The following is a 26,368-nucleotide window of genomic DNA, read 5'->3' as shown; positions in this document are numbered from 1 at the left end:
TAATAATTAATGTTAATTAGAATATTAATAATTAATAATTCTGCAAGTTGTTTATGTTATAAATATTAAACATTTCCATGGTTGCCACAGGTCAGGGAAAAGTCAGGAATTTTTATTAAAGTACTGGAAAAAATTAAATTTAGAAGCAGTTATGAATGATTGCAAAAATTCAATTATTTAAATCAAAAGTAACAAAATTTTGAAAAAGATTCATTTTTCAATAAATTATCTATTTCTGCATTTAAATAATTGAATTCTCGTAGAATTTTCGAATAAAAATTGATTTAAAAATAAATTTTATTTAAAATTTTACATAATAATTGAATATTAAAAGCAATTATAGCATGTATTTTCAAAAATAATTGAATTTTGAATATTTTTGAAAATAATTACATTCTTCCAAGAATTTACTTAAAATTGTATTAAAAATAATTGAAATCCTGTGAAGAATTTTATTATTTAGGAGAATAATTAAATTCTTGTAAAGAATTTTTATTACCTATATTTTTTAAAAATAATTGAAGTCTTGTGAAGAATTTTATTATTTATGAAAATAATTGAATTCCTACAATGAATTTTTATTAAAGTTTTTTTAAATAATTGAAATCCTTTAAAGAATTGTATTATTTATGAAAATAATTGAATTCTTGGAATGCAGTTTATTACATTTTTTTAAAATAATTGAATTCTTTTAAGAAATAATCTTAAAATAGCAGATTTTGAAAATATTTGAATTTAAGTGAAGAATTTCATTATTTGTGAAATGTAATTGAATTCTTGCAAAAAAGTTTTGAAAATATTTACATTTTTCGAGGAATTTATTTAAAATTATACTAAAAATATAATTGAAATCATAGGAAAAATTGTCTGTATTTATGAAAATAATTGAATTCTTGCTTAGAATATTATTAAATTTTTTTAAATAATTGAATTCATGTGAAAAATTTTATTACATGTAAAAATAATTGAATTTTTGGGAAGGATTTTATTAAAATTTTTGTAAATAATTAATTTTAAGGTAAATTTTTATATATTTCTCAGTTGACAATCAAAAAAGTATTTAAATAATATTAAAGTGTATTTAAAATACTTATTATTTAAATAATTCTGATTTACTAAAATTAAATTACTTTGTCAAAAAAATTGTTAAATATGATCGATTTTTGACATTTCATACAGAAACTTAAATAACATATTTTACAGTTTATTATAAATTATTTGATACTTTTATAAAGTTCAAATCACAAATTTAGTCTTTAAAAATAAATATTAATCGCTCTTTTTATATTTCTTAAAGAGATTACTCCTTTTTTAAATATTTTGTAATGCCTGTCAATGTAACCTTTTTTCATGTACTCTCAATTTATAATATCTTTTTTATATGAAATGAAATTATTTTTTACAAATCTTTGTGCATTTCGTAATCTCAAAACATGTAAGAATATTTTCCCGAAGTATTGAAATTTTTTATAAAGGTCAAAAATACATTAGGCGAAATAAAATGGTTTGACCCTCATCATAATAGAAATGTTAAAATTAAAAATTTGTTTTCAGTGCATTAATATTAATGAAATGCATTATTATTTAATAATAAATAAATTATATTAATAATAAATAATGATAAATAATAATAAAAATGAATGAAAAAGATAATACGAAAAATAAGAATGATTTGGATGAATTAAAAAATGGAATAATTTCTTAAGATGTATAAAAATTGACATGAACTTACTCTTTGTCTGTAGTGTGATACAATGTAGGATCCAAGTTTACTGTGAAATGTATGAGGCAAGCTTTGTTCAAACTTATCCCTGTAACCACTGAGCAATCGTTCGAAAGGATGTCTCACGATCAGAAAACTTATGCTGTCGTTTAGAAACTTTCCCAGTTCCTCAGCAGTTGGACGAGGATATCTTTGTCGTGCTAAATAAACAGGCACGGCTTTGGTTGCCTTGAGGAATTGTGGACTGTATCTGTAAAGTATTTCCAATATAAATTTTAAATTGCCCTAAATTAAATTGCCCACAGTAAAAAGAAAATCTTAACTTTTCAGGTCAGTCATAAATTCAACTACATACGTCTGCCTTAAAAATGTTGGATCTTAATTTAAGAATTAAGACTGCCTTGAAATAAGACTTTTTTTTTGTTTTAAGAGAGAGGGAGAATTTGAAATCTCGTAGAATTGTAAAGCAGAGGGAATTCCTACCCGGCGAGTAAATTGAAGTTGTACATCCATGATGTTGATGCTGCTTTGAACACGTTGCACCAAATCAAATGGTACTCTCTATTTATAAGGAATTCCCAGGCATTTGCTCGGTGAAGCGAGTCATTGCCAGAACGATCGAGACCCTCCTGTATACATTTTTCCGTCAAAAAATTACGTCTATCCCCTAAACGCATTTCCGTCTCCGCCAATGATGATTGCTCCATTAGCCTTTCTTCTAATGTCATTCTCAGATCGCCCTGAAATCATAGGAAAATATTTTCTTTTTCAATCATTTTCATCTTTTGAATTTTTCCATTATTTTCGTTACTAATTTGTTACAACTAACAGTATATGACTGTTAAGGCCCCAATGTTAATTTGCTGCTCACTTTGCTTTTAATTGAGTGGATTGGCAGAGTTGTCTTTTTTTCTGTATGAAAATTCATTGTCATAGTTAATTATGAGAAAATTTGCGCGCGAGAAAATCTTTTATTGAAAATTCACACCGTTTGAGAAAAGTTTAAGAATTTATTTTGAAAATTGAAAAATTCTTGGTGAATTGCTTTATAACTTTTATATGGCTTTCGCAATATATTGAGTTATGTAAAGAAGTTTTCTTTAAGAAATTGATGATATTTTTACGGTGTTCACTGATCTATATAGTATATGTATAGAGAAAAAGTGCTTTAGAAAATAGGTTCCATTTTGTTCCTTCATTCAGGAATGTGTACCAAGATAAATGAAATGTATGCTTTCAATTTACTCGGGTAATTGGGTATACGTATATTGTAAATTCAGTTCATTGTGCAACCGACGAAAACGTTCAAATGCGAAAATAAAAAATTTTCCACGCTTTTTGTGGAAATTTCAAAAAAACTAATAAATAGGTAATAAATAAAATATTTATGAAATAAATTATTATCATTTTTATTAGGTACATATATAATAATAATTATTATTTTTAATTCAAATATTATAAATACTAATGAAATATTTCATTTAATTATAAATTGGTTGTTTAATTATTCCATTTTATTTTCAACGGATCAGTTTATATAAATTTGGTGAAATTGTTTTCTGTTGAATTTATAAACTGCTGTTTGTAGATCATTATAGTTAAATTTACATTTATTAATGATAATTTCATTCGATAATTTGCAGAAAAATTGAATTGAATTATTTAGTGTATTTTGTGATTGGCTTTAAATTTCAAGTCCATTAAAGTATTTCGCTCTATACCAAGTACTATTGCACTTATAGGGAACTTGTGGCTAATATTCAGTTAAATCATTGGGGTCGAGCTTTGCGTAGGTTTAGTCAACGTTGTTTGATACTGACCTGCTTCATAATTCAAGGCTAATCCAATTTCCTAATTTTTGCAATTAATCTAAATACAGATGATTGTCATTCACATTTACAATTGTAATGATGCTTATTCTCTTAACACTCAAATGTAACATATGAATTTTTAAATTCAAAATATTGCAAAAAAGGGAGAAAAAAATCCTTTTCTTGTTAAAGGAAATTTTTTTTTTAAATGTTCAGGCTTCGCAATCATCTACTAAAACCTACTATTTGGCTACTTTTTTTTAGATTTCAGCAACTAAAAGCTACTATTTCTGTTTTTGCTTCCTCATAAAGGAAGCCTTATAGTGATGTCGATTTCCGAATTTTTTAGAATAAATTATTTTTACAAATTTTCAAGTGTAGTATATATAATTCGTCGAGAGGAACAAATGTCCGGATGTATGTGTGTGTGTGTGTGTGTGTATGTCACCGATTCTTGTGGACAAATTTTCTCTTACACGTCTTGACGGATTTTGATAAAATTTTGTAGGTGTATTACGGTCATGAATACTAAAAATCAGACAGAAGGATTTTCAAAAATATCTAAAAAAAAATTTTTTTCAACAATTTTTTAATTTTTGAAAAAATTAATTTTTGGATTTTTTAAAAAAACTTTTTTCTATATTAAAAATTTCATTAATTCTTGTCAAAATTGCATTTCTGACATAAAAACGAATCGATTCATGTATATAAAGTATATATTTTATCAATATTTATAGAATTAATAAATATTTTAGATTTTCATAAAAAAAATGAAATTTTGTATTTTTTGAAATTTTATCTTAATACTTTAAAACATTAATTTTTATTTTTATTTATTAACCCTTTAACGACGAGATGTGCTACTTTTCAACATGAAATTCAATCTCTTACAATTAGTAGAAAAGAGCCATAAAAGTTTTTAAAAGTCCATACCCTACTATTTTTGGGGTCGCTCTTTCGAATGGTGTGGTCAAAATTTTCAAAAAATGATATTTAACCCTTCTTTTTTCAAAAATACTAAAAAAAAACAAGTTTTTTTAATGTAATTTTTTTCAAAAGAATTTTTTTCTGTGTCATAACGCTTTTCAAATAGAACAAAAAGTATCAAAAACGTGTTCCCGATAGTTGTACTTGAAAAATATTCATTTCTAAATTTTATTTTTTTCGATTTTGAATTTAAAATGGCGCTTGAAGGACAAAAAATTTTTCTTATTTTACGTAAGATGACAAACTTTTTCAAAATTGCTTAAATCTGATTGAAATTTGTTACTCAGGGGTTTTCGTGGTCGCTGATTACGAATTTGAAGTCTGATTTCAAAAATTCAAAATGGCGGATCCAATATGGCGGATGACTTTTTAAAAAATTGATCGGATTCGCTTGAAACTCGTTACTCGGGGGTTTTCGGGGCCGCTGATTACAAATCCGATGTTAGTTTTTAAAAATTCAAAATGGCGGATCTAAAATGGCGGACGAAATACAAAAATTGTTCAGATTTGCTTGAATCTTGTTACTCGGGGGTTTTTGGGGTAGCTGATTACGAATTTGATATCAGATTTTCAAAATTCAAAATGGCGGATCCAATACGACAGATGACTTTTTTAAAAATTGATTGAATTCGCTTGAAATTTGTTACTCTGCGGTTTTTCGCGTCACTTATGGCGAATCTGACGTTAGATTCAACAAATTCAAAGTGGCCAAAGTATAATGAAAGACTAATTTTTTTAATTTACTCAGGTTTGCTTGAAATTTGTTAGGGTGGTATTTTTAGGGTGGCTGATTACGAATATGAAGTCACATTCCAAAAATTCAAAATGGCGGAATTATTATACTCTTTTTGCTCTGACTCTACCAGTATCAACTTATCTATATTTCACAATATGTGACAGGAAAATTTAAAAGTGATCTATGGTACGAGAAAATCGATGTTAGTTTTTTAAAATTCAAAATGGCGGAACGAATATGGCAGACGAAATTAAAAAATTAGTCGGATTCACTTGAATTTTGTTAATGTAGGGTTTTCGGGTCCACTGATTGCGAATCCGATGTTCGTTTTTAAAAATTCAAAATGCTTGGTATAAAATAGCTATAAGAATTGGTAAGGATATTTTTTTACACCTCGTCTGCCTTATCGATTCCACCATTTTGAATTTTGAAAAACTAACATCGGATTCGCAACCAGCAACTCCAAAAACCCACGTGTAACGTGTTTCAATCAGGTTTGAGATATTTTGAAAAATTCGTCCGCCATTCTGGATCCGGCATATTGAATTTTTTTAATCTAACGTCAGATTCGTCATTATCGAACCCAAAAACCGCAGAGTAACAAATTTCAAGCGAATCCGATTAATTCTTAAAAAAGTCATCTGTCATATTGGATCCGCCATTTTGAATTTTGAAAATCTGATACCAAATTCGTAATCAGCTACCCCAAAAACCCCCGAGTAACAAGATTCAAGCAAATCTGAACAATTTTTGTATTTCGTCCGCCATATTAGATCCGCCATTTTGAATTTTGAAAAACTGACATCGGATTGGTAACCAGCGACCCCGATAACCCCCGAGTAACGAGTTTCAAGCGAATTCGATCAATTTTTTAAAAAAGTCATCCGCCATATTGGATCCGCCATTTTGAATTTTGGCAAATGGACATCAGATTCGTAATCAGCGACCACGAAAACCCCTGAGTAACATATTTCAATCAGATTTGAGCAATTTTGAAAAAGTTTGTCATCTTACGTAAAATAAGAAAAAAATTTTGTCCTTCAAGCGCCATTTTAAATTCAAAATCGAAAAAAATAAAATTTAGAAATGAATATTTTTCAAGTACAACTATCGGGAACACGTTTTTGATACTTTTTGTTCTATTTGAAAAGCGTTAAGACACAGAAAAAAATTCTTTAGAAAAAAATTACATTAAAAAAACTTGACTTTTTATAGTATTTTTGAAAAAAGAAGGGTTAAATATCATTCTTTGAAAATTTTGACCACACCATTCGAAAGAGCGACCCCAAAAATAGTAGGGTATGGACTTTTAAAAACTTTTATGGCTTTTTTCTACTAATTGTAAGAGATTGAATTTCATGTTGAAAAGTAGCACATCTCGTCGTTAAAGGGTTAAAAAGAAGATTAATTAATTATATTTAATAAACTATTATAATTATTTAACTTTTAAAATTATATATAATAATATATTTTAGTAGTAGCACCCTCACCCGAACGCCTTCAGACAATCAAAATTGGTAAAAACGAAAATAAAAATTTATTTCATTCAAATTTATTTAATCTAATCATCTGAAAATTACCAGAGTTGTAGTAGGGACTGAACCCTACACAATCCTGAAGAATAGAGAATTTTATTTGAATTTTTAAGTAGTAGCAGGTCCACCCGAACGCCATCAGACAATCAAAATTTGGTAAAAACGAAAATAAAAATTTATTTCATCCAAATTTATTCAATCTAATCATCTGAAAATTACCAGAGTTCTAGTAGGGACTGAACCCTACACAATCCTGAAGAATAGAGAATTTTATTTGAATTTTTAAGTAGTAGCAGGTCCACCCGAACGCCATCAGACAATCAAAATTTGGTAAAAACGAAAATAAAAATTTATTTCATTCAAATTTATTCAATCTAATCATCTAAAAATTACCAGACTTCTAGTAGGGACTGAATTCTACACAATCCTGAAGAATAGAGAATTTTATTTCCATTTTTTAGTAGTAGCACCCTCACCCGAACGCCTTCAGACAATCAAAATTGGTAAAAACGAAAATAAAAATTTATTTCATCCAAATTTATTTAATCTAATCATCTGAAAATTACCAAAGCTCTAGTAGGGACTAAACCCTACTCAATCCTGAAGAAAAGAGAATTTTATTTGAATTTTTTAGTAGTAGCAGGTCCACCCGTACGCCATCAGACAATCAAAATTTGGTAAAAACGAAAATAAAAATTTATTTCATTCAAATTTATTCAATCTAATCATCTGAAAATTACCAGAGTTCTAGTAGGGACTGAACCCTACACAATCCTGAAGAATAGAGAATTTTATTTGAATTTTTAAGTAGTAGCAGGTCCACCCGAACGCCATCAGACAATCAAAATTTGGTAAAAACGAAAATAAAAATTTATTTCATTCAAATTTATTCAATATAATCATCTGAAAATTACCAGCGTTCTAGTAGGGACTGAACCCTACACAATCCTGAAGAATAGAGAATTTTATTTGAATTTTTTAGTAGTAGCAGGTCCACCCGTACGCCATCAGACAATCAAAATTGGTAAAAACGAAAATAAAAATTTATTTCATCCAAATTTATTTAATCTAATCATCTGAAAATTACCAAAGCTCTAGTAGGGACTAAACCCTACACAATCCTGAAGAATAGAGAATTTTATTTGAATTTTTTAGTAGTAGCAGGTCCACCCGAACGCCATCAGACAGTCAAAATTTGGTAAAAACGAAAATAAAAATTTATTTTATCCAAATTTATTTAATCTAATCATCTGAAAATTACCAGAGTTGTAGTAGGGAGTGAGCCCTACACAATCCTGAAGAATAGAGAATTTTATTTGAATTTTTTAGTAGTAGCAGGTCCACCCGAACGCCATCAGACAATCAAAATTTGGTAAAAACGAAAATAAAAATTTATTTCATCCAAATTTATTCAATCTAATCATGTAAAAATTACCAGACTTCTAGTAGGCACTGAACCCTACACAATCCTGAAGAATAGAGAATTTTATTTCCATTTTTTAGTAGTAGCACCCTCACCCGAACGCCATCAGACAATCAAAATTTGGTAAAAACGAAAATAAAAATTTATTTCATTCAAATTTATTCAATATAATCATCTGAAAATTACCAGGGTTCTAGTAGGGACTGAACCCTACACAATCCTGAAGAATAGAGAATTTTATTTGAATTTTTTAGTAGTAGCACCATCACCCGAACGCCATCAGACAATCAAAATTTGGTAAAAACGAAAATAAAAATTTATTTTATCCAAATTTATTTAATCTAATCATCTGAAAATTACCAGAGTTGTAGTAGGGAGTGAGCCCTACACAATCCTGAAGAATAGAGAATTTTATTTGAATTTTTTAGTAGTAGCAGGTCCACCCGTACGCTATCAGACAATCAAAATTGGTAAAAACGAAAATAAAAATTTATTTCATCCAAATTTATTTAATCTAATCATCTGAAAATTACCAAAGCTCTAGTAGGGACTAAACCCTATACAATCCTGAAGAATAGAGAATTTTATTTCCATTTTTTAGTAGTAGCACCCTCACCCAAACGCCATCAGACAATCAAAATTTGGTAAAAACGAAAATAAAAATTTATTTCATTCAAATTTATTCAATCTAATCATCTAAAAATTACCAGACTTCTAGTAGGGACTGAATTCTACACAATCCTGAAGAATAGAGAATTTTATTTCCATTTTTTAGTAGTAGCACTCTCACCCGAACGCCTTCAGACAATCAAAATTGGTAAAAACGAAAATAAAAATTTATTTCATCCAAATTTATTTAATCTAATCATCTGAAAATTACCAGAGTTGTAGTAGGGACTGAACCCTACACAATCCTGAAGAATAGAGAATTTTATCTGAATTTTTTAGTAGTAGCAGGTCCACCCGTACGCCATCAGACAATCAAAATTTGGTAAAAACGAAAATAAAAATTTATTTCATTCAAATTTATTTAATCTAATCATCTGAAAATTACCACAGTTCTAGTAGGGACTGAACCCTACACAATCCTGAAGAATAGAGAATTTTATTTGAATTTTTTAGTAGTAGCAGGTCCACCCGTACGCCATCAGACAATCAAAATTTGGTAAAAACGAAAATAAAAATTTATTTCATCCAAATTTATTCAATCTAATCATCTGAAAATTACCAAAGCTCTAGTAGGGACTAAACCCTACACAATCCTGAAGAATAGAGAATTTTATTTGAATTTTTTAGTAGTAGCAGGTCCACCCGTACGCCATCAGACAATCGAAATTTGGTAAAAACGAAAATAAAAATTTATTTCATTCAAATTTATTCAATATAATCATCTGAAAATTACCAGAGTTTTAGTAGGGACTGAACCCTACACAATCCTGAAGAATAGAGAATTTTATTTGAATTTTTTAGTAGTAGCAGGTCCACCCGTACGCCATCAGACAATCAAAATTTGGTAAAAACGAAAATAAAAATTTATTTCATCCAAATTTATTCAATCTAATCATCTGAAAATTACCAAAGCTCTAGTAGGGACTAAACCCTACACAATCCTAAAGAATAGAGAATTTTATTTCCATTTTTTAGTAGTAGCACCCTCACCCGAACGCCATCAGACAATCAAAATTTGGTAAAAACGAAAATAAAAATTTATTTTATCCAAATTTATTTAATCTAATCATCTGAAAATTACCAGAGTTGTAGTAGGGACTGAACCCTACACAATCCTGAAGAATAGAGAATTTTATTTGAATTTTTTAGTAGTAGCAGGTCCACCCGTACGCCATCAGACAATCAAAATTGGTAAAAACGAAAAAAAAAAATTTATTTCATTCAAATTTATTCAATATAATCATCTGAAAATTACCAGGGTTCTAGTAGGGACTGAACCCTACACAATCCTGAAGAATAGAGAATTTTATTTGACTTTTTTAGTAGTAGCAGGTCCACCCGAACGCCATCAGACAATCAAAATTTGGTAAAAACGAAAATAAAAATTTATTTCATTCAAATTTATTCAATCTAATCATCTAAAAATTACCAGACTTCTAGTAGGGACTGAATTCTACACAATCCTGAAGAATAGAGAATTTTATTTGAATTTTTTAGTAGTAGCAGGTCCACCCGTACGCCATCAGACAATCAAAATTTGGTAAAAACGAAAATAAAAATTTATTTCATTCAAATTTATTCAATATAATTATCTGAAAATTACCAGAGTTCTAGTAGGGACTGAACCCTACACAATCCTGAAGAATAGAGAATTTTATTTGAATTTTTTAGTAGTAGCAGGTCCACCCGTACGCCATCAGACAATCAAAATTTGGTAAAAACGAAAATAAAAATTTATTTCATCCAAATTTATTCAATTTAATCATGTAAAAATTACCAGACTTCTAGTAGGCACTGAACCCTACACAATCCTGAAGAATAGAGAATTTTATTTGAATTTTTTAGTAGTAGCAGGTCCACCCGTACGCCATCAGACAATCAAAATTTGGTAAAAACGAAAATAAAAATTTATTTTATCCAAATTTATTTAATCTAATCATCTGAAAATTACCAGAGTTGTAGTAGGGAGTGAGCCCTACACAATCCTGAAGAATAGAGAATTTTATTTGAATTTTTTAGTAGTAGCAGGTCCACCCGTACGCCATCAGACAATCGAAATTTGGTAAAAACGAAAATAAAAATTTATTTCATTCAAATTTATTCAATATAATCATCTGAAAATTACCAGAGTTTTAGTAGGGACTGAGCCCTACACAATCCTGAAGAATAGAGAATTTTATTTGAATTTTTTAGTAGTAGCAGGTCCACCCGTACGCCATCAGACAATCAAAATTGGTAAAAACGAAAATAAAAATTTATTTCATCCAAATTTATTCAATCTAATCATGTAAAAATTACCAGGGTTCTAGTAGGGACTGAACCCTACACAATCCTGAAGAATAGAGAATTTTATTTGAATTTTTTAGTAGTAGCAGGTCCACCCGTACGCCATCAGACAATCAAAATTGGTAAAAACGAAAATAAAAATTTATTTCATCCAAATTTATTTAATCTAATCATGTAAAAATTACCAGACTTCTAGTAGGCACTGAACTCTACACAATCCTGAAGAATAGAGAATTTTATTTGAATTTTTTAGTAGTAGCAGGTCCACCCGTACGCCATCAGACAATCAAAATTGGTAAAAACGAAAATAAAAATTTATTTTATCCAAATTTATTTAATCTAATCATCTGAAAATTACCAGAGTTGTAGTAGGGAGTGAGCCCTACACAATCCTGAAGAATAGAGAATTTTATTTGAATTTTTTAGTAGTAGCAGGTCCACCCGTACGCCATCAGACAATCAAAATTGGTAAAAACGAAAATAAAAATTTATTTCATCCAAATTTATTTAATCTAATCATCTGAAAATTACCAAAGCTCTAGTAGGGACTAAACCCTACACAATCCTGAAGAATAGAGAATTTTATTTCCATTTTTTAGTAGTAGCACCCTCACCCGAACGCCATCAGACAAACAAAATTTGGTAAAAACGAAAATAAAAATTTATTTCATTCAAATTTATTCAATATAATCATCTGAAAATTACCAGGGTTCTAGTAGGGACTGAACCCTACACAATCCTGAAGAATAGAGAATTTTATTTGAATTTTTTAGTAGTAGCAGGTCCACCCGAACGCCATCAGACAATTAAAATTTGGTAAAAACGAAAATAAAAATTTATTTCATCCAAATTTATTCAATCTAATCATGTAAAAATTACCAGACTTCTAGTAGGCACTGAACTCTACACAATCCTGAAGAATAGAGAATTTTATTTGAATTTTTTAGTAGTAGCAGGTCCACCCGTACGCCATCAGACAATCAAAATTGGTAAAAACGAAAATAAAAATTTATTTCATTCAAATTTATTCAATATAATCATCTGAAAATTACCAGGGTTCTAGTAGGGACTGAACCCTACACAATCCTGAAGAATAGAGAATTTTATTTGAATTTTTTAGTAGTAGCAGGTCCACCCGAACGCCATCAGACAATTAAAATTTGGTAAAAACGAAAATAAAAATTTATTTCATTCAAATTTATTCAATCTAATCATCTAAAAATTACCAGACTTCTAGTAGGGACTGAATTCTACACAATCCTGAAGAATAGAGAATTTTATTTGAATTTTTTAGTAGTAGCAGGTCCACCCGTACGCCATCAGACAATCAAAATTTGGTAAAAACGAAAATAAAAATTTATTTCAACCAAATTTATTCAATTTAATCATGTAAAAATTACCAGACTTCTAGTAGGCACTGAACCCTACACAATCCTGAAGAATAGAGAATTTTATTTGAATTTTTTAGTAGTAGCAGGTCCACCCGTACGCCATCAGACAATCAAAATTGGTAAAAACGAAAATAAAAATTTATTTCATTCAAATTTATTCAATATAATCATCTGAAAATTACCAGGGTTCTAGTAGGGACTGAACCCTACACAATCCTGAAGAATAGAGAATTTTATTTGAATTTTTTAGTAATAGCACCATCACCCGAACGCCATCAGACAATCAAAATTTGGTAAAAACGAAAATAAAAATTTATTTCATTCAAATTTATTCAATCTAATCATCTAAAAATTACCAGACTTCTAGTAGGGACTGAACCCTACACAATCCTGAAGAATAGAGAATTTTATTTGAATTTTTTAGTAGTAGCACCATCACCCGAACGCCATCAGACAATCAAAATTTGGTAAAAACGAAAATAAAAATTTATTTTATCCAAATTTATTTAATCTAATCATCTGAAAATTACCAGAGTTGTAGTAGGGAGTGAGCCCTACACAATCCTGAAGAATAGAGAATTTTATTTGAATTTTTTAGTAGTAGCAGGTCCACCCGTACGCCATCAGACAATCAAAATTGGTAAAAACGAAAATAAAAATTTATTTCATCCAAATTTATTTAATCTAATCATCTGAAAATTACTAAAGCTCTAGTAGGGACTAAACCCTACTTAATCCTGAAGAAAAGAGAATTTTATTTGAATTTTTTAGTAGTAGCAGGTCCACCCGTACGCCATCAGACAATCAAAATTTGGTAAAAACGAAAATAAAAATTTATTTCATTCAAATTTATTCAATCTAATCATCTAAAAATTACCAGACTTCTAGTAGGGACTGAACCCTACACAATCCTGAAGAATAGAGAATTTTATTTGAATTTTTTAGTAGTAGCACCATCACCCGAACGCCATCAGACAATCAAAATTTGGTAAAAACGAAAATAAAAATTTATTTTATCCAAATTTATTTAATCTAATCATCTGAAAATTACCAGAGTTGTAGTAGGGAGTGAGCCCTACACTATCCTGAAGAATAGAGAATTTTATTTGAATTTTTTAGTAGTAGCAGGTCCACCCGTACGCCATCAGACAATCAAAATTGGTAAAAACGAAAATAAAAATTTATTTCATCCAAATTTATTTAATCTAATCATCTGAAAATTACCAAAGCTCTAGTAGGGACTAAACCCTACACAATCCTGAAGAATAGAGAATTTTATTTCCATTTTTTAGTAGTAGCACCCTCACCCGAACGCCATCAGACAAACAAAATTTGGTAAAAACGAAAATAAAAATTTATTTCATTCAAATTTATTCAATATAATCATCTGAAAATTACCAGGGTTCTAGTAGGGACTGAACTCTACACAATCCTGAAGAATAGAGAATTTTATTTGAATTTTTTAGTAGTAGCACCATCACCCGAACGCCATCAGACAATCAAAATTTGGTAAAAACGAAAATAAAAATTTATTTCATTCAAATTTATTCAATATAATCATCTGAAAATTACCAGGGTTCTAGTAGGGACTGAACCCTACACAATCCTGAAGAATAGAGAATTTTATTTGAATTTTTTAGTAGTAGCAGGTCCACCCGAACGCCATCAGACAATCAAAATTTGGTAAAAACGAAAATAAAAATTTATTTCATCCAAATTTATTCAATCTAATCATGTAAAAATTACCAGGGTTCTAGTAGGGACTGAACCCTACACAATCCTGAAGAATAGAGAATTTTATTTGAATTTTTTAGTAGTAGCAGGTCCACCCGTACGCCATCAGACAATCAAAATTGGTAAAAACGAAAATAAAAATTTATTTCATCCAAATTTATTTAATCTAATCATGTAAAAATTACCAGACTTCTAGTAGGCACTGAACTCTACACAATCCTGAAGAATAGAGAATTTTATTTGAATTTTTTAGTAGTAGCAGGTCCACCCGTACGCCATCAGACAATCAAAATTGGTAAAAACGAAAATAAAAATTTATTTTATCCAAATTTATTTAATCTAATCATCTGAAAATTACCAGAGTTGTAGTAGGGAGTGAGCCCTACACAATCCTGAAGAATAGAGAATTTTATTTGAATTTTTTAGTAGTAGCAGGTCCACCCGTACGCCATCAGACAATCAAAATTGGTAAAAACGAAAATAAAAATTTATTTCATCCAAATTTATTTAATCTAATCATCTGAAAATTACCAAAGCTCTAGTAGGGACTAAACCCTACACAATCCTGAAGAATAGAGAATTTTATTTCCATTTTTTAGTAGTAGCACCCTCACCCGAACGCCATCAGACAAACAAAATTTGGTAAAAACGAAAATAAAAATTTATTTCATTCAAATTTATTCAATATAATCATCTGAAAATTACCAGGGTTCTAGTAGGGACTGAACCCTACACAATCCTGAAGAATAGAGAATTTTATTTGAATTTTTTAGTAGTAGCAGGTCCACCCGAACGCCATCAGACAATCAAAATTTGGTAAAAACGAAAATAAAAATTTATTTCATTCAAATTTATTCAATCTAATCATCTAAAAATTACCAGGGTTCTAGTAGGGACTAAACCCTACACAATCCTAAAGAATAGAGAATTTTATTTGAATTTTTTAGTAGTAGCAGGTCCACCCGAACGCCATCAGACAATCAAAATTTAGTAAAAACGAAAATAAAAATTTATTTCATCCAAATTTATTCAATCTAATCATGTAAAAATTACCAGACTTCTAGTAGGCACTGAACTCTACACAATCCTGAAGAATAGAGAATTTTATTTGAATTTTTTAGTAGTAGCAGGTCCACCCGTACGCCATCAGACAATCAAAATTGGTAAAAACGAAAATAAAAATTTATTTCATTCAAATTTATTCAATATAATCATCTGAAAATTACCAGGGTTCTAGTAGGGACTGAACCCTACACAATCCTGAAGAATAGAGAATTTTATTTGAATTTTTTAGTAGTAGCAGGTCCACCCGAACGCCATCAGACAATTAAAATTTGGTAAAAACGAAAATAAAAATTTATTTCATTCAAATTTATTCAATCTAATCATCTAAAAATTACCAGACTTCTAGTAGGGACTGAATTCTACACAATCCTGAAGAATAGAGAATTTTATTTGAATTTTTTAGTAGTAGCAGGTCCACCCGTACGCCATCAGACAATCAAAATTTGGTAAAAACGAAAATAAAAATTTATTTCAACCAAATTTATTCAATTTAATCATGTAAAAATTACCAGACTTCTAGTAGGCACTGAACCCTACACAATCCTGAAGAATAGAGAATTTTATTTGAATTTTTTAGTAGTAGCAGGTCCACCCGTACGCCATCAGACAATCAAAATTGGTAAAAACGAAAATAAAAATTTATTTCATTCAAATTTATTCAATATAATCATCTGAAAATTACCAGGGTTCTAGTAGGTACTGAACCCTACACAATCCTGAAGAATAGAGAATTTTATTTGAATTTTTTAGTAATAGCACCATCACCCGAACGCCATCAGACAATCAAAATTTGGTAAAAACGAAAATAAAAATTTATTTCATTCAAATTTATTCAATCTAATCATCTAAAAATTACCAGACTTCTAGTAGGGACTGAACCCTACACAATCCTGAAGAATAGAGAATTTTATTTGAATTTTTTAGTAGTAGCACCATCACCCGAACGCCATCAGACAATCAAAATTTGGTAAAAACGAAAATAAAAATTTATTTTATCCAAATTTATTTAATCTAATCATCTGAAAATTACCAGAGTTGTAGTAGGGAGTGAGCCCTACACAATCCTGAAGAATAGAGAATTTTATTTGAATTTTTTAGTAGTAGCAGGTCCACCCGTACGCCATCAGACAATCAAAATTGGTAAAAACGAAAATAAAAATTTATTTCATCCAAATTTATTTAATCTAATCATCTGAAAATTACTAAAGCTCTAGTAGGGACTAAACCCTACTTAATCCTGAAGAAAAGAGAATTTTATTTGAATTTTTTAGTAGTAGCAGGTCCACCCGTACGCCATCAGACAATCAAAATTTGGTAAAAACGAAAATAAAAATTTATTTCATTCAAATTTATTCAATCTAATCATCTAAAAATTACCAGACTTCTAGTAGGGACTGAACCCTACACAATCCTGAAGAATAGAGAATTTTATTTGAATTTTTTAGTAGTAGCACCATCACCCGAACGCCATCAGACAATCAAAATTTGGTAAAAACGAAAATAAAAATTTATTTTATCCAAATTTATTTAATCTAATCATCTGAAAATTACCAGAGTTGTAGTAGGGAGTGAGCCCTACACTATCCTGAAGAATAGAGAATTTTATTTGAATTTTTTAGTAGTAGCAGGTCCACCCGTACGCCATCAGACAATCAAAATTGGTAAAAACGAAAATAAAAATTTATTTCATCCAAATTTATTTAATCTAATCATCTGAAAATTACCAAAGCTCTAGTAGGGACTAAACCCTACACAATCCTGAAGAATAGAGAATTTTATTTCCATTTTTTAGTAGTAGCACCCTCACCCGAACGCCATCAGACAAACAAAATTTGGTAAAAACGAAAATAAAAATTTATTTCATTCAAATTTATTCAATATAATCATCTGAAAATTACCAGGGTTCTAGTAGGGACTGAACTCTACACAATCCTGAAGAATAGAGAATTTTATTTGAATTTTTTAGTAGTAGCACCATCACCCGAACGCCATCAGACAATCAAAATTTGGTAAAAACGAAAATAAAAATTTATTTCATTCAAATTTATTCAATATAATCATCTGAAAATTACCAGGGTTCTAGTAGGGACTGAACCCTACACAATCCTGAAGAATAGAGAATTTTATTTGAATTTTTTAGTAGTAGCACCATCACCCGAACGCCATCAGACAATCAAAATTTGGTAAAAACGAAAATAAAAATTTATTTCATTCAAATTTATTCAATCTAATCATCTAAAAATTACCAGACTTCTAGTAGGGACTGAACCCTACACAATCCTGAAGAATAGAGAATTTTATTTGAATTTTTTAGTAGTAGCACCATCACCCGAACGCCATCAGACAATCAAAATTTGGTAAAAACGAAAATAAAAATTTATTTCATTCAAATTTATTCAATCTAATCATCTAAAAATTACCAGGGTTCTAGTAGGGACTGAACCCTACACAATCCTAAAGAATAGAGAATTTTATTTGAATTTTTTAGTAGTAGCAGGTCCACCCGAACGCCATCAGACAATCAAAATTTGGTAAAAACGAAAATAAAAATTTATTTCATCCAAATTTATTCAATCTAATCATGTAAAAATTACCAGACTTCTAGTAGGCACTGAACTCTACACAATCCTGAAGAATAGAGAATTTTATTTCCATTTTTTAGTAGTAGCAGCCTCACCCGAACGCCATCAGACAATCAAAATTTGGTAAAAACGAAAATAAAAATTTATTTCATTTAAATTTATTCAATCTAATCATCTAAAAATTACCAGGGTTCTAGTAGGGACTGAACCCTACACAATCCTGAAGAATAGAGAATTTTATTTCCATTTTTTAGTAGTAGCACCCTCACCCGAACGCCATCAGACAATCAAAATTTGGTAAAAACGAAAATAAAAATTTATTTCATCTAAATTTATTCAATCTAATCATCTAAAAATTACCAGACTTCTAGTAGGGACTGAATTCTACACAATCCTGAAGAATAGAGAATTTTATTTCCATTTTTTAATAGTAGCACCCTCACTTGAACGCCATCAGACAATCAAAATTTGGTAAAAACGAAAATAAAAATTTATTTCATCCAAATTTATTCAATCTAATCATGTAAAAATTACCAGACTTCTAGTAGGCACTGAACTCTACACAATCCTGAAGAATAGAGAATTTTATTTCCATTTTTTAGTAGTAGCACCCTCACCCGAACGCCATCAGACAATCAAAATTTGGTAAAAACGAAAATAAAAATTTATTTTATCCAAATTTATTTAATCTAATCATCTGAAAATTACCAGAGTTGTAGTAGGGAGTGAGCCCTACACAATCCTGAAGAATAGAGAATTTTATTTGAATTTTTTAGTAGTAGCAGGTCCACCCGTACGCCATCAGACAATCAAAATTGGTAAAAATGAAAATAAAAATTTATTTCATCCAAATTTATTTAATCTAATCATCTGAAAATTACCAAAGCTCTAGTAGGGACTAAACCCTACACAATCCTGAAGAATAGAGAATTTTATTTCCATTTTTTAGTAGTAGCACCCTCACCCGAACGCCATCAGACAATCAAAATTTGGTAAAAACGAAAATAAAAATTTATTTCATTCAAATTTATTCAATATAATCATCTGAAAATTACCAGGGTTCTAGTAGGGAGTGAGCCCTACACAATCCTGAAGAATAGAGAATTTTATTTGAATTTTTTAGTAGTAGCAGGTCCACCCGTACGCCATCAGACAATCAAAATTGGTAAAAACGAAAATAAAAATTTATTTCATCCAAATTTATTTAATCTAATCATCTGAAAATTACCAAAGCTCTAGTAGGGACTAAACCCTACACAATCCTGAAGAATAGAGAATTTTATTTGAATTTTTTAGTAGTAGCAGGTCCACCCGAACGCCATCAGACAATCAAAATTTGGTAAAAACGAAAATAAAAATTTATTTTATCCAAATTTATTTAATCTAATCATCTGAAAATTACCAGGGTTGTAGTAGGGAGTGAGCCCTACACAATCCTGAAGAATAGAGAATTTTATTTGAATTTTTTAGTAGTAGCAGGTCCACCCGTACGCCATCAGACAATCAAAATTGGTAAAAACGAAAATAAAAATTTATTTCATTCAAATTTATTCAATATAATCATCTGAAAATTACCAGGGTTCTAGTAGGGACTGAACCCTACACAATCCTGAAGAATAGAGAATTTTATTTGAATTTTTTAGTAGTAGCAGGTCCACCCGAACGCCATCAGACAATCAAAATTTGGTAAAAACGAAAATAAAAATTTATTTCATTCAAATTTATTCAATCTAATCATCTAAAAATTACCAGACTTCTAGTAGGGACTGAATTCTACACAATCCTGAAGAATAGAGAATTTTATTTCCATTTTTTAGTAGTAGCACCCTCACCCGAACGCCTTCAGACAATCAAAATTGGTAAAAACGAAAATAAAAATTTATTTAATCTAATCATCTGAAAATTACCAAAGCTCTAGTAGGGACTAAACCCTACACAATCCTGAAGAATAGAGAATTTTATTTGAATTTTTTAGTAGTAGCAGGTCCACCCGTACGCCATCAGACAATCAAAATTTGGTAAAAACGAAAATAAAAATTTATTTCATCCAAATTTATTCAATCTAATCATGTAAAAATTACCAGACTTCTAGTAGGGACTGAACCCTACACAATCCTGAAGAATAGAGAATTTTATTTGAATTTTTTAGTAGTAGCACCATCACCCGAACGCCATCAGACAATCAAAATTTGGTAAAAACGAAAATAAAAATTTATTTTATCCAAATTTATTTAATCTAATCATCTGAAAATTACCAGAGTTGTAGTAGGGAGTGAGCCCTACACAATCCTGAAGAATAGAGAATTTTATTTGAATTTTTTAGTAGTAGCAGGTCCACCCGTACGCCATCAGACAATCAAAATTTGGTAAAAACGAAAATAAAAATTTATTTCATTCAAATTTATTCAATATAATCATCTGAAAATTACCAGAGTTCTAGTAGGGACTGAACCCTACACAATCCTGAAGAATAGAGAATTTTATTTCCATTTTTTAGTAGTAGCACCCTCACCCGAACGCCATCAGACAATCAAAATTTGGTAAAAACGAAAATAAAAATTTATTTCATTCAAATTTATTCAATATAATCATCTGAAAATTACCAGGGTTCTAGTAGGGACTGAACCCTACACAATCCTGAAGAATAGAGAATTTTATTTCCATTTTTTAGTAGTAGCACCCTCACCCGTACGCCATCAGACAATCAAAATTTGGTAAAAACGAAAATAAAAATTTATTTCATCCAAATTTATTTAATCTAATCATCTGAAAATTACCAGAGTTCTAGTAGGGACTGAACCCTACACAATCCTGAAGAATAGAGAATTTTATTTGAATTTTTTAGTAGTAGCAGGTCCACCCGTACGCCATCAGACAATCAAAATTTGGTAAAAACGAAAATAAAAATTTATTTCATCCAAATTTATTCAATCTAATCATCTAAAAATTACCAGACTTCTAGTAGGGACTGAATTCTACACAATCCTGAAGAATAGAGAATTTTATTTCCATTTTTTAGTAGTAGCACCCTCACCCGAACGCCTTCAGACAATCAAAATTGGTAAAAACGAAAATAAAAATTTATTTCATCCAAATTTATTTCATCTAATCATCTGAAAATTACCAGAGTTCTGGTAGGGACTGAACCCTACACAATCCTGAAGAATAGAGAATTTTATTTCCATTTTTTAGTAGTAGCACCCTCACCCGAACGCCATCAGACAATCAAAATTGGTAAAAACGAAAATAAAAATTTATTTCATCCAAATTTATTTAATCTAATCATCTGAAAATTACCAGAGTTGTAGTAGGGACTGAACCCTACACAATCCTGAAGAATAGAGAATTTTATTTCCATTTTTTAGTAGTAGCAGGTCCACCCGTACGCCATCAGACAATCAAAATTTGGTAAAAACGAAAATAAAAATTTATTTTATCCAAATTTATTCAATCTAATCATCTAAAAATTACCAGACTTCTAGTAGGGACTGAACCCTACACAATCCTGAAGAATAGAGAATTTTATTTGAATTTTTTAGTAGTAGCACCCTCACCCGAACGCCATCAGACAATCATAATTTGATAAAAAGGAAAATAAAAATTTATTTCATCCAAATTTATTTAATCTAATCATCTGATTAGATTATTTTCATAAATAATAAAATTTATTGCAGGATTTCAATTATTTTTAATACAATAATTTTACAGGAATTTATCAAAAAATGTAATTATTCTTAATGATTTAAATTCGATTCCTCGAAAAAATCAATTATTTAAGAAAAGGTTTTTTTTAAATTTTTTGGAAGAATTCAATTATTTACAAAAATATACTAGAATTTTTCACAGAAATTCAATTATTTTCAAATATTTTAATAAAATTGTTCGAAAGAAATCAATTATTTTAAATACAATTTTAATTACATTTTTTAAAAATAATTCAATTATTAGATTTTAATAAAATTCTTCGAAAAAATTGAATTATGTGGATAAATAACGAAATGATTCCCGAAAATTCAATTATTTTGAGGCATTTTAATAAAATTCTTTGCAAAATTCAATTATTTTTATAATTAACAATATTCATTACAAGAATTAAATTATTTTTAAAAGTACTAAAATTCTTCTTGAAAATTCAATTGTTTTCAAAAATTCTTATAAAATCGTACGCAAGAATTGAATTAAATTCATAAATAATAAAATGATTTTTAGGAATTTATTTATTTTCAAAAAAATTTAATGATAAAAATTTCCCAGAAATTCAATTATTTAAATTAGAATTTGCTTAAAATTAGTCGAAAGAAATGAATTATTAAAAAAATTTTATAAAATTCTTTGCAAAAATTGCATTATTTTTATAAATATTGAAATTCTTTCGCATGAATAATAAAATTGCAGGAATTCAATTTATTAGCATCAGGATAAGAAAGAAGTAAATATTTTTGATGAAAATTAGGAAAAAGGCTGGAAAATAAAAAATAGAATGGAATTTTTGTCAGTTTTGTAAAGTGTCTAAAACGAGTTTTTTTTTTTTTTTGTAGTCTAGTTTAATTTTTTGACAGCTACTTTTTTACTATACTTTTTTTTAGTTTAAAAACTACTTTTTGCTACTTTTTTAAAATTTATTATCGAGTGTGAAGTCTTAATGTTCTAAAAAGGTTTAAGTAAATAATTTTAATATTTTTATTTGATGGGGGTTTTAAAAAAAAATTCTATGCTAAGAAAAATGATTTTTTTTTTCTGAAAAAAAAGTGTTGAAAGGAAAGATATTGAAACTGTTAAAGTTTGAAAACTAAATTTAAGCATCACTGAATAAATATTTGCACTTGATTCTTTTGGTGTTTCTTTTTTCAGCGTGGAATATACTTTTTTTATAATGTATGAATGAGGAGAAAGGTCTTTTGATGTCTAGCTTTTTTGTATTTATGAGAAATTCAATGACTCTTGACGGATTTGCTCTCTGTTGGTATAATAGCGGAAACTCTTAAGTGTAGTTCTCTCAAATGAAGTGTTCTTTACTCGTTTCCTAGTGCGTTATTGACTTCTTTTAATGTTTTTAGTAAAGTTCTCGCTTTTTTTTTTGTTTATAATGATTTTCAGTACGAAAAGTTTTTATCCATTGAAATGAAAATATATTTTTGTTGGTGTTGGTATTTTTGAAAGACACTTTTTTGTCATCAATTTATTTTTTACTCCAAAAATATTCTGTTAGATTTTCTTATATTTTGCAAAAAATCTAAAATTTTTAATTTTTGTTAGCTTAACAAATAAAATAGTTGAGAGTATTTTTAATGTCACGGCCAGTGATGTAATTTTACATTGACCCGAAAGTCATTACTCATTTGAATAATAATTTTCTTTAATGTTTTCAAGTCAAACAATTTTTTTTCTATTATTATTAATTCTGTTTAAAAGAATTTTTTTTAAAACAAATTTATAAAATCGAATACTTAATATTAAAATCAAGATTATTACAGACATATAATTTTTGTTGTTATACAGTTAATGATGAATTAGTTTAGACATAATTTTTTTTAAACAAGTGAAATTGAATTTTCTGCATGACAAATGTTTAACGCTATTTGTTTTTGTTTTTTTATTAAAAAAACAAAAATGATAAAAAATTGCACTCGTGGAATTGGAAGATTACTAACCCGATATCTCGAGTGTGGGTATCAGCAAGATTTCCCTCGTGTCATATGGGATGAGAGTTCACAGTGTATCCACTTTTTCTCGAACAAAATGCACACGTTTGTTTATGTTTCTTTTTTATGGTTCTCTAGCTTTAGATATACCTTTTCAGACTATTAAACTTTATTTCGCCAATTGTAATCTTCTAATAAAATATACCAACACATTCATATCGCAATTGAAAAAAAAAAAATTCTCCGCAAATTCAGCAGAAAAATAAAGTTTAATTTTAAACAGACTATTTGCTCGGTTTCATTTTTTTCTAATCTTCTTGCACTTTTGAACTTTATCAGTGTTTTCATATGTCGGGAAAATCGAAAAAACCAGGGAATTTTTTTTTTTAATTTGAATATGAAGAAATTATTAGATACTCAAAAAAAATGTTCTATTACATTTATTTACGAATTTCTTTAATTGTAAAATTATTCAAAAACATTCATTTAAAAAAAAAAAATTTAATAAAATTTGTTGCAAGAATTCAATTATTTTCATAAATAATAAATCAATTATTCGGTAATTCATTTTTAAATCAATTGTTATTAGAAAATTCTAGAAGAATTAAATTACTCAAATTAAAAAATAATAATTTATTGAATAACTGAATGTTTGTTTAAAATTAATTCTCATAAAGAATTTTATCAACAAATTTTTAAATAATTGAATTCTTTTGATAAATTTTAATAAAATTTATAAAAATAATTAAATTTTTTGAGCAATTCGATTAAAATTTTATCAAAAATAATCAAAATTTTGCGATGAGTATTATTATTTATGAAAATAATTAAAATTTCCCCAAGAATTTTATTAAAATTCTTCTAAAATGATTGAATTTCTGAGAAGAATTTTATTATTTATGAAGATACTTGAAATCTTGACAAGAATTTTTTTTTAATTTTTGAACATAATTGAATTTTTACAAAGAATTTCATTACTTTTGAAAATAATTTAATTCTTTAAACGAATTTTATTCAAGTTTATAAAAATAACTGAATTTCTGTGAAGATTTTTATTTATTTATATAAATAATTGAATTCTTGCAACGAATTTTATCCAAGTTTATAAAAATAATTTTATTTAGGTGAAGAATTTTATTATTTATAAAAATTTGGTAAATAATTGAATAACTGTGAAATTTTGCCAAGAATTTTTATTAAACTTTTTAAAAATAATTGAATTTCGAAGAAGAATTCCTATGAAAAAATTTATTTGTGGAAATAATTGAATTCTGGAGAAAAATATTATTATTTATGAAAATAATTTCTTGTGAAGAATTTTATTCAAATTTTTTAAAATAATTGAATCTCTCAGAATTTTTAAAAGCTTTTTGAAAATAATTAAATTCCATTGAGAAATTTCATTAAAAAATTTAATATAATTGAAATCTGACGAAGAAATAAAAAAAAATTTTTTAATAATTGAATTTTTTTGAAAATATTTATTTTTGAAAAGAATTGAATTTTTGGAAAGAATTTTATTAAAATTTCTTAAATAATTGATTTGCTACGAAGAATTTTATTTTTTACGAAAATAATTGAATTGTTTCGACGATTTTTACAAACATTTTTGACAAGAATTGTATTCCTAGGAAGAATGTTATATTTTACGAAAATAATTGTATTCTATGATCAATTTTATTATAATTTTTCAAATTTATATAAAGCATTTTATCAAAATTTTTAAAAATAATTGATTTCTCGAGAAAAATTTTATTATTTATGAAAATAATTTCTTGTGAAGAATTTTATTCAAATTTTTTAAAATAATTGAATTCTTAAGAAGAATTGTATTAAAAATAATTGAGTTGTATAGGAAAATTTTATTAAAATTGCAATTTTATTAACTAAATCTTCTAAAGAATTTTGTTAACATTTTTTTAGATAATAGAATTTTTAGAAGAATTTTATTTCAATTTTTCGAAATGATTGAATTTCTCAGAGCTATTTTTTTTCACTTCTCTGTATATATTTGAATTCTTTCGAGAAACTTCATTAGAAAATTAAAAATAATTGAATTGGTTCGATTTATAAAAAATTACCAAGTAATTGAATTCCTGAAATTTTGCCAAGAATTTTATTGAATTTTTTGAAAATAATTGAATTTTGGAGAAGAATTTTATTATTTATAAAGATAATTGAAATTTTGCCAAGAATTTTTAAAAAATTTTTGAACATAATTGAATTTATGCGAAGAAGTGTATCACTTTTGAAATTAATTAAATTTCTGGAATCAGTTGTTCTTAAAATTTCAAATTGAAACCTTTTGAAGTTCATCTATTTATGAAGATTGTAAACGCAACTCTTTTGAAATTCAATTAATTTTGAAATTTTTAAGTAAAATTATTCATTAAATAATTTGTGAATAATTATTTTATGATAGTTCTTCAAGAATTAAGTTATTTCATATTTAATTAAGTTATTTAAAAAGAAATTATTATCATAGAAAGAGAAAAAAATTGAAGGTTTTGTATTATATAATTCATGGCAATTTCATAGTTTATGAGGCAAACAAAAAAGACTCAAAAATTCAGAATTTTCGTAATTTTATGGTAATTTCTAAAAATTTATTTTTTTACAGTACTTTTAATAAAAATTTCTGACTTTTCCCTGATTTTTCTGAGCAATTCTAATTTCCCTGACTTTTCCCTGAATTTCCTGACTTCCCTGACCTGTGGCAACCCTGATTATTAATTGGTAATATATTTTAAAATTGGTCAAATTTAGCTATTTTTTAACTAATAT

General features: G+C 27.7%; 2 protein-coding genes across 5 annotated transcripts in view; one reads left to right on the top strand and one right to left on the bottom strand.

Annotated features, from left to right (window-relative positions):
* The window catches only part of LOC122508251, a 54,181-nt gene that overhangs the window by 8,648 nt on the left and 19,165 nt on the right, over positions 1-26,368 (top strand). The window lies entirely within an intron of this gene.
* LOC122508252 (carbohydrate sulfotransferase 11) overlaps positions 1-26,368 on the bottom strand; it is a 41,985-nt gene that overhangs the window by 6,425 nt on the left and 9,192 nt on the right. For both annotated transcript variants that reach the window (XM_043621506.1, XM_043621504.1), the window contains 2 exons: positions 2,207-2,463; positions 1,733-1,973 (listed from right to left, as the gene is read on the bottom strand). In XM_043621506.1, coding sequence (XP_043477441.1) covers positions 1,733-1,973; positions 2,207-2,451 — 486 coding nt within the window. In that variant the 5' untranslated portion in view covers positions 2,452-2,463. The remainder of the gene's footprint in view (positions 1-1,732; positions 1,974-2,206; positions 2,464-26,368) is intronic.

The sequence above is a fragment of the Leptopilina heterotoma genome, unplaced genomic scaffold, assembly GCF_015476425.1.
Source record: "Leptopilina heterotoma isolate Lh14 unplaced genomic scaffold, ASM1547642v1 Lhet_53, whole genome shotgun sequence".
NCBI classification, from domain to species: Eukaryota; Metazoa; Arthropoda; class Insecta; order Hymenoptera; family Figitidae; genus Leptopilina; species Leptopilina heterotoma.
The sequence above is the reverse complement of the archived record's forward strand: the minus strand, read 5'-3'. Positions and strand labels throughout refer to the sequence as shown.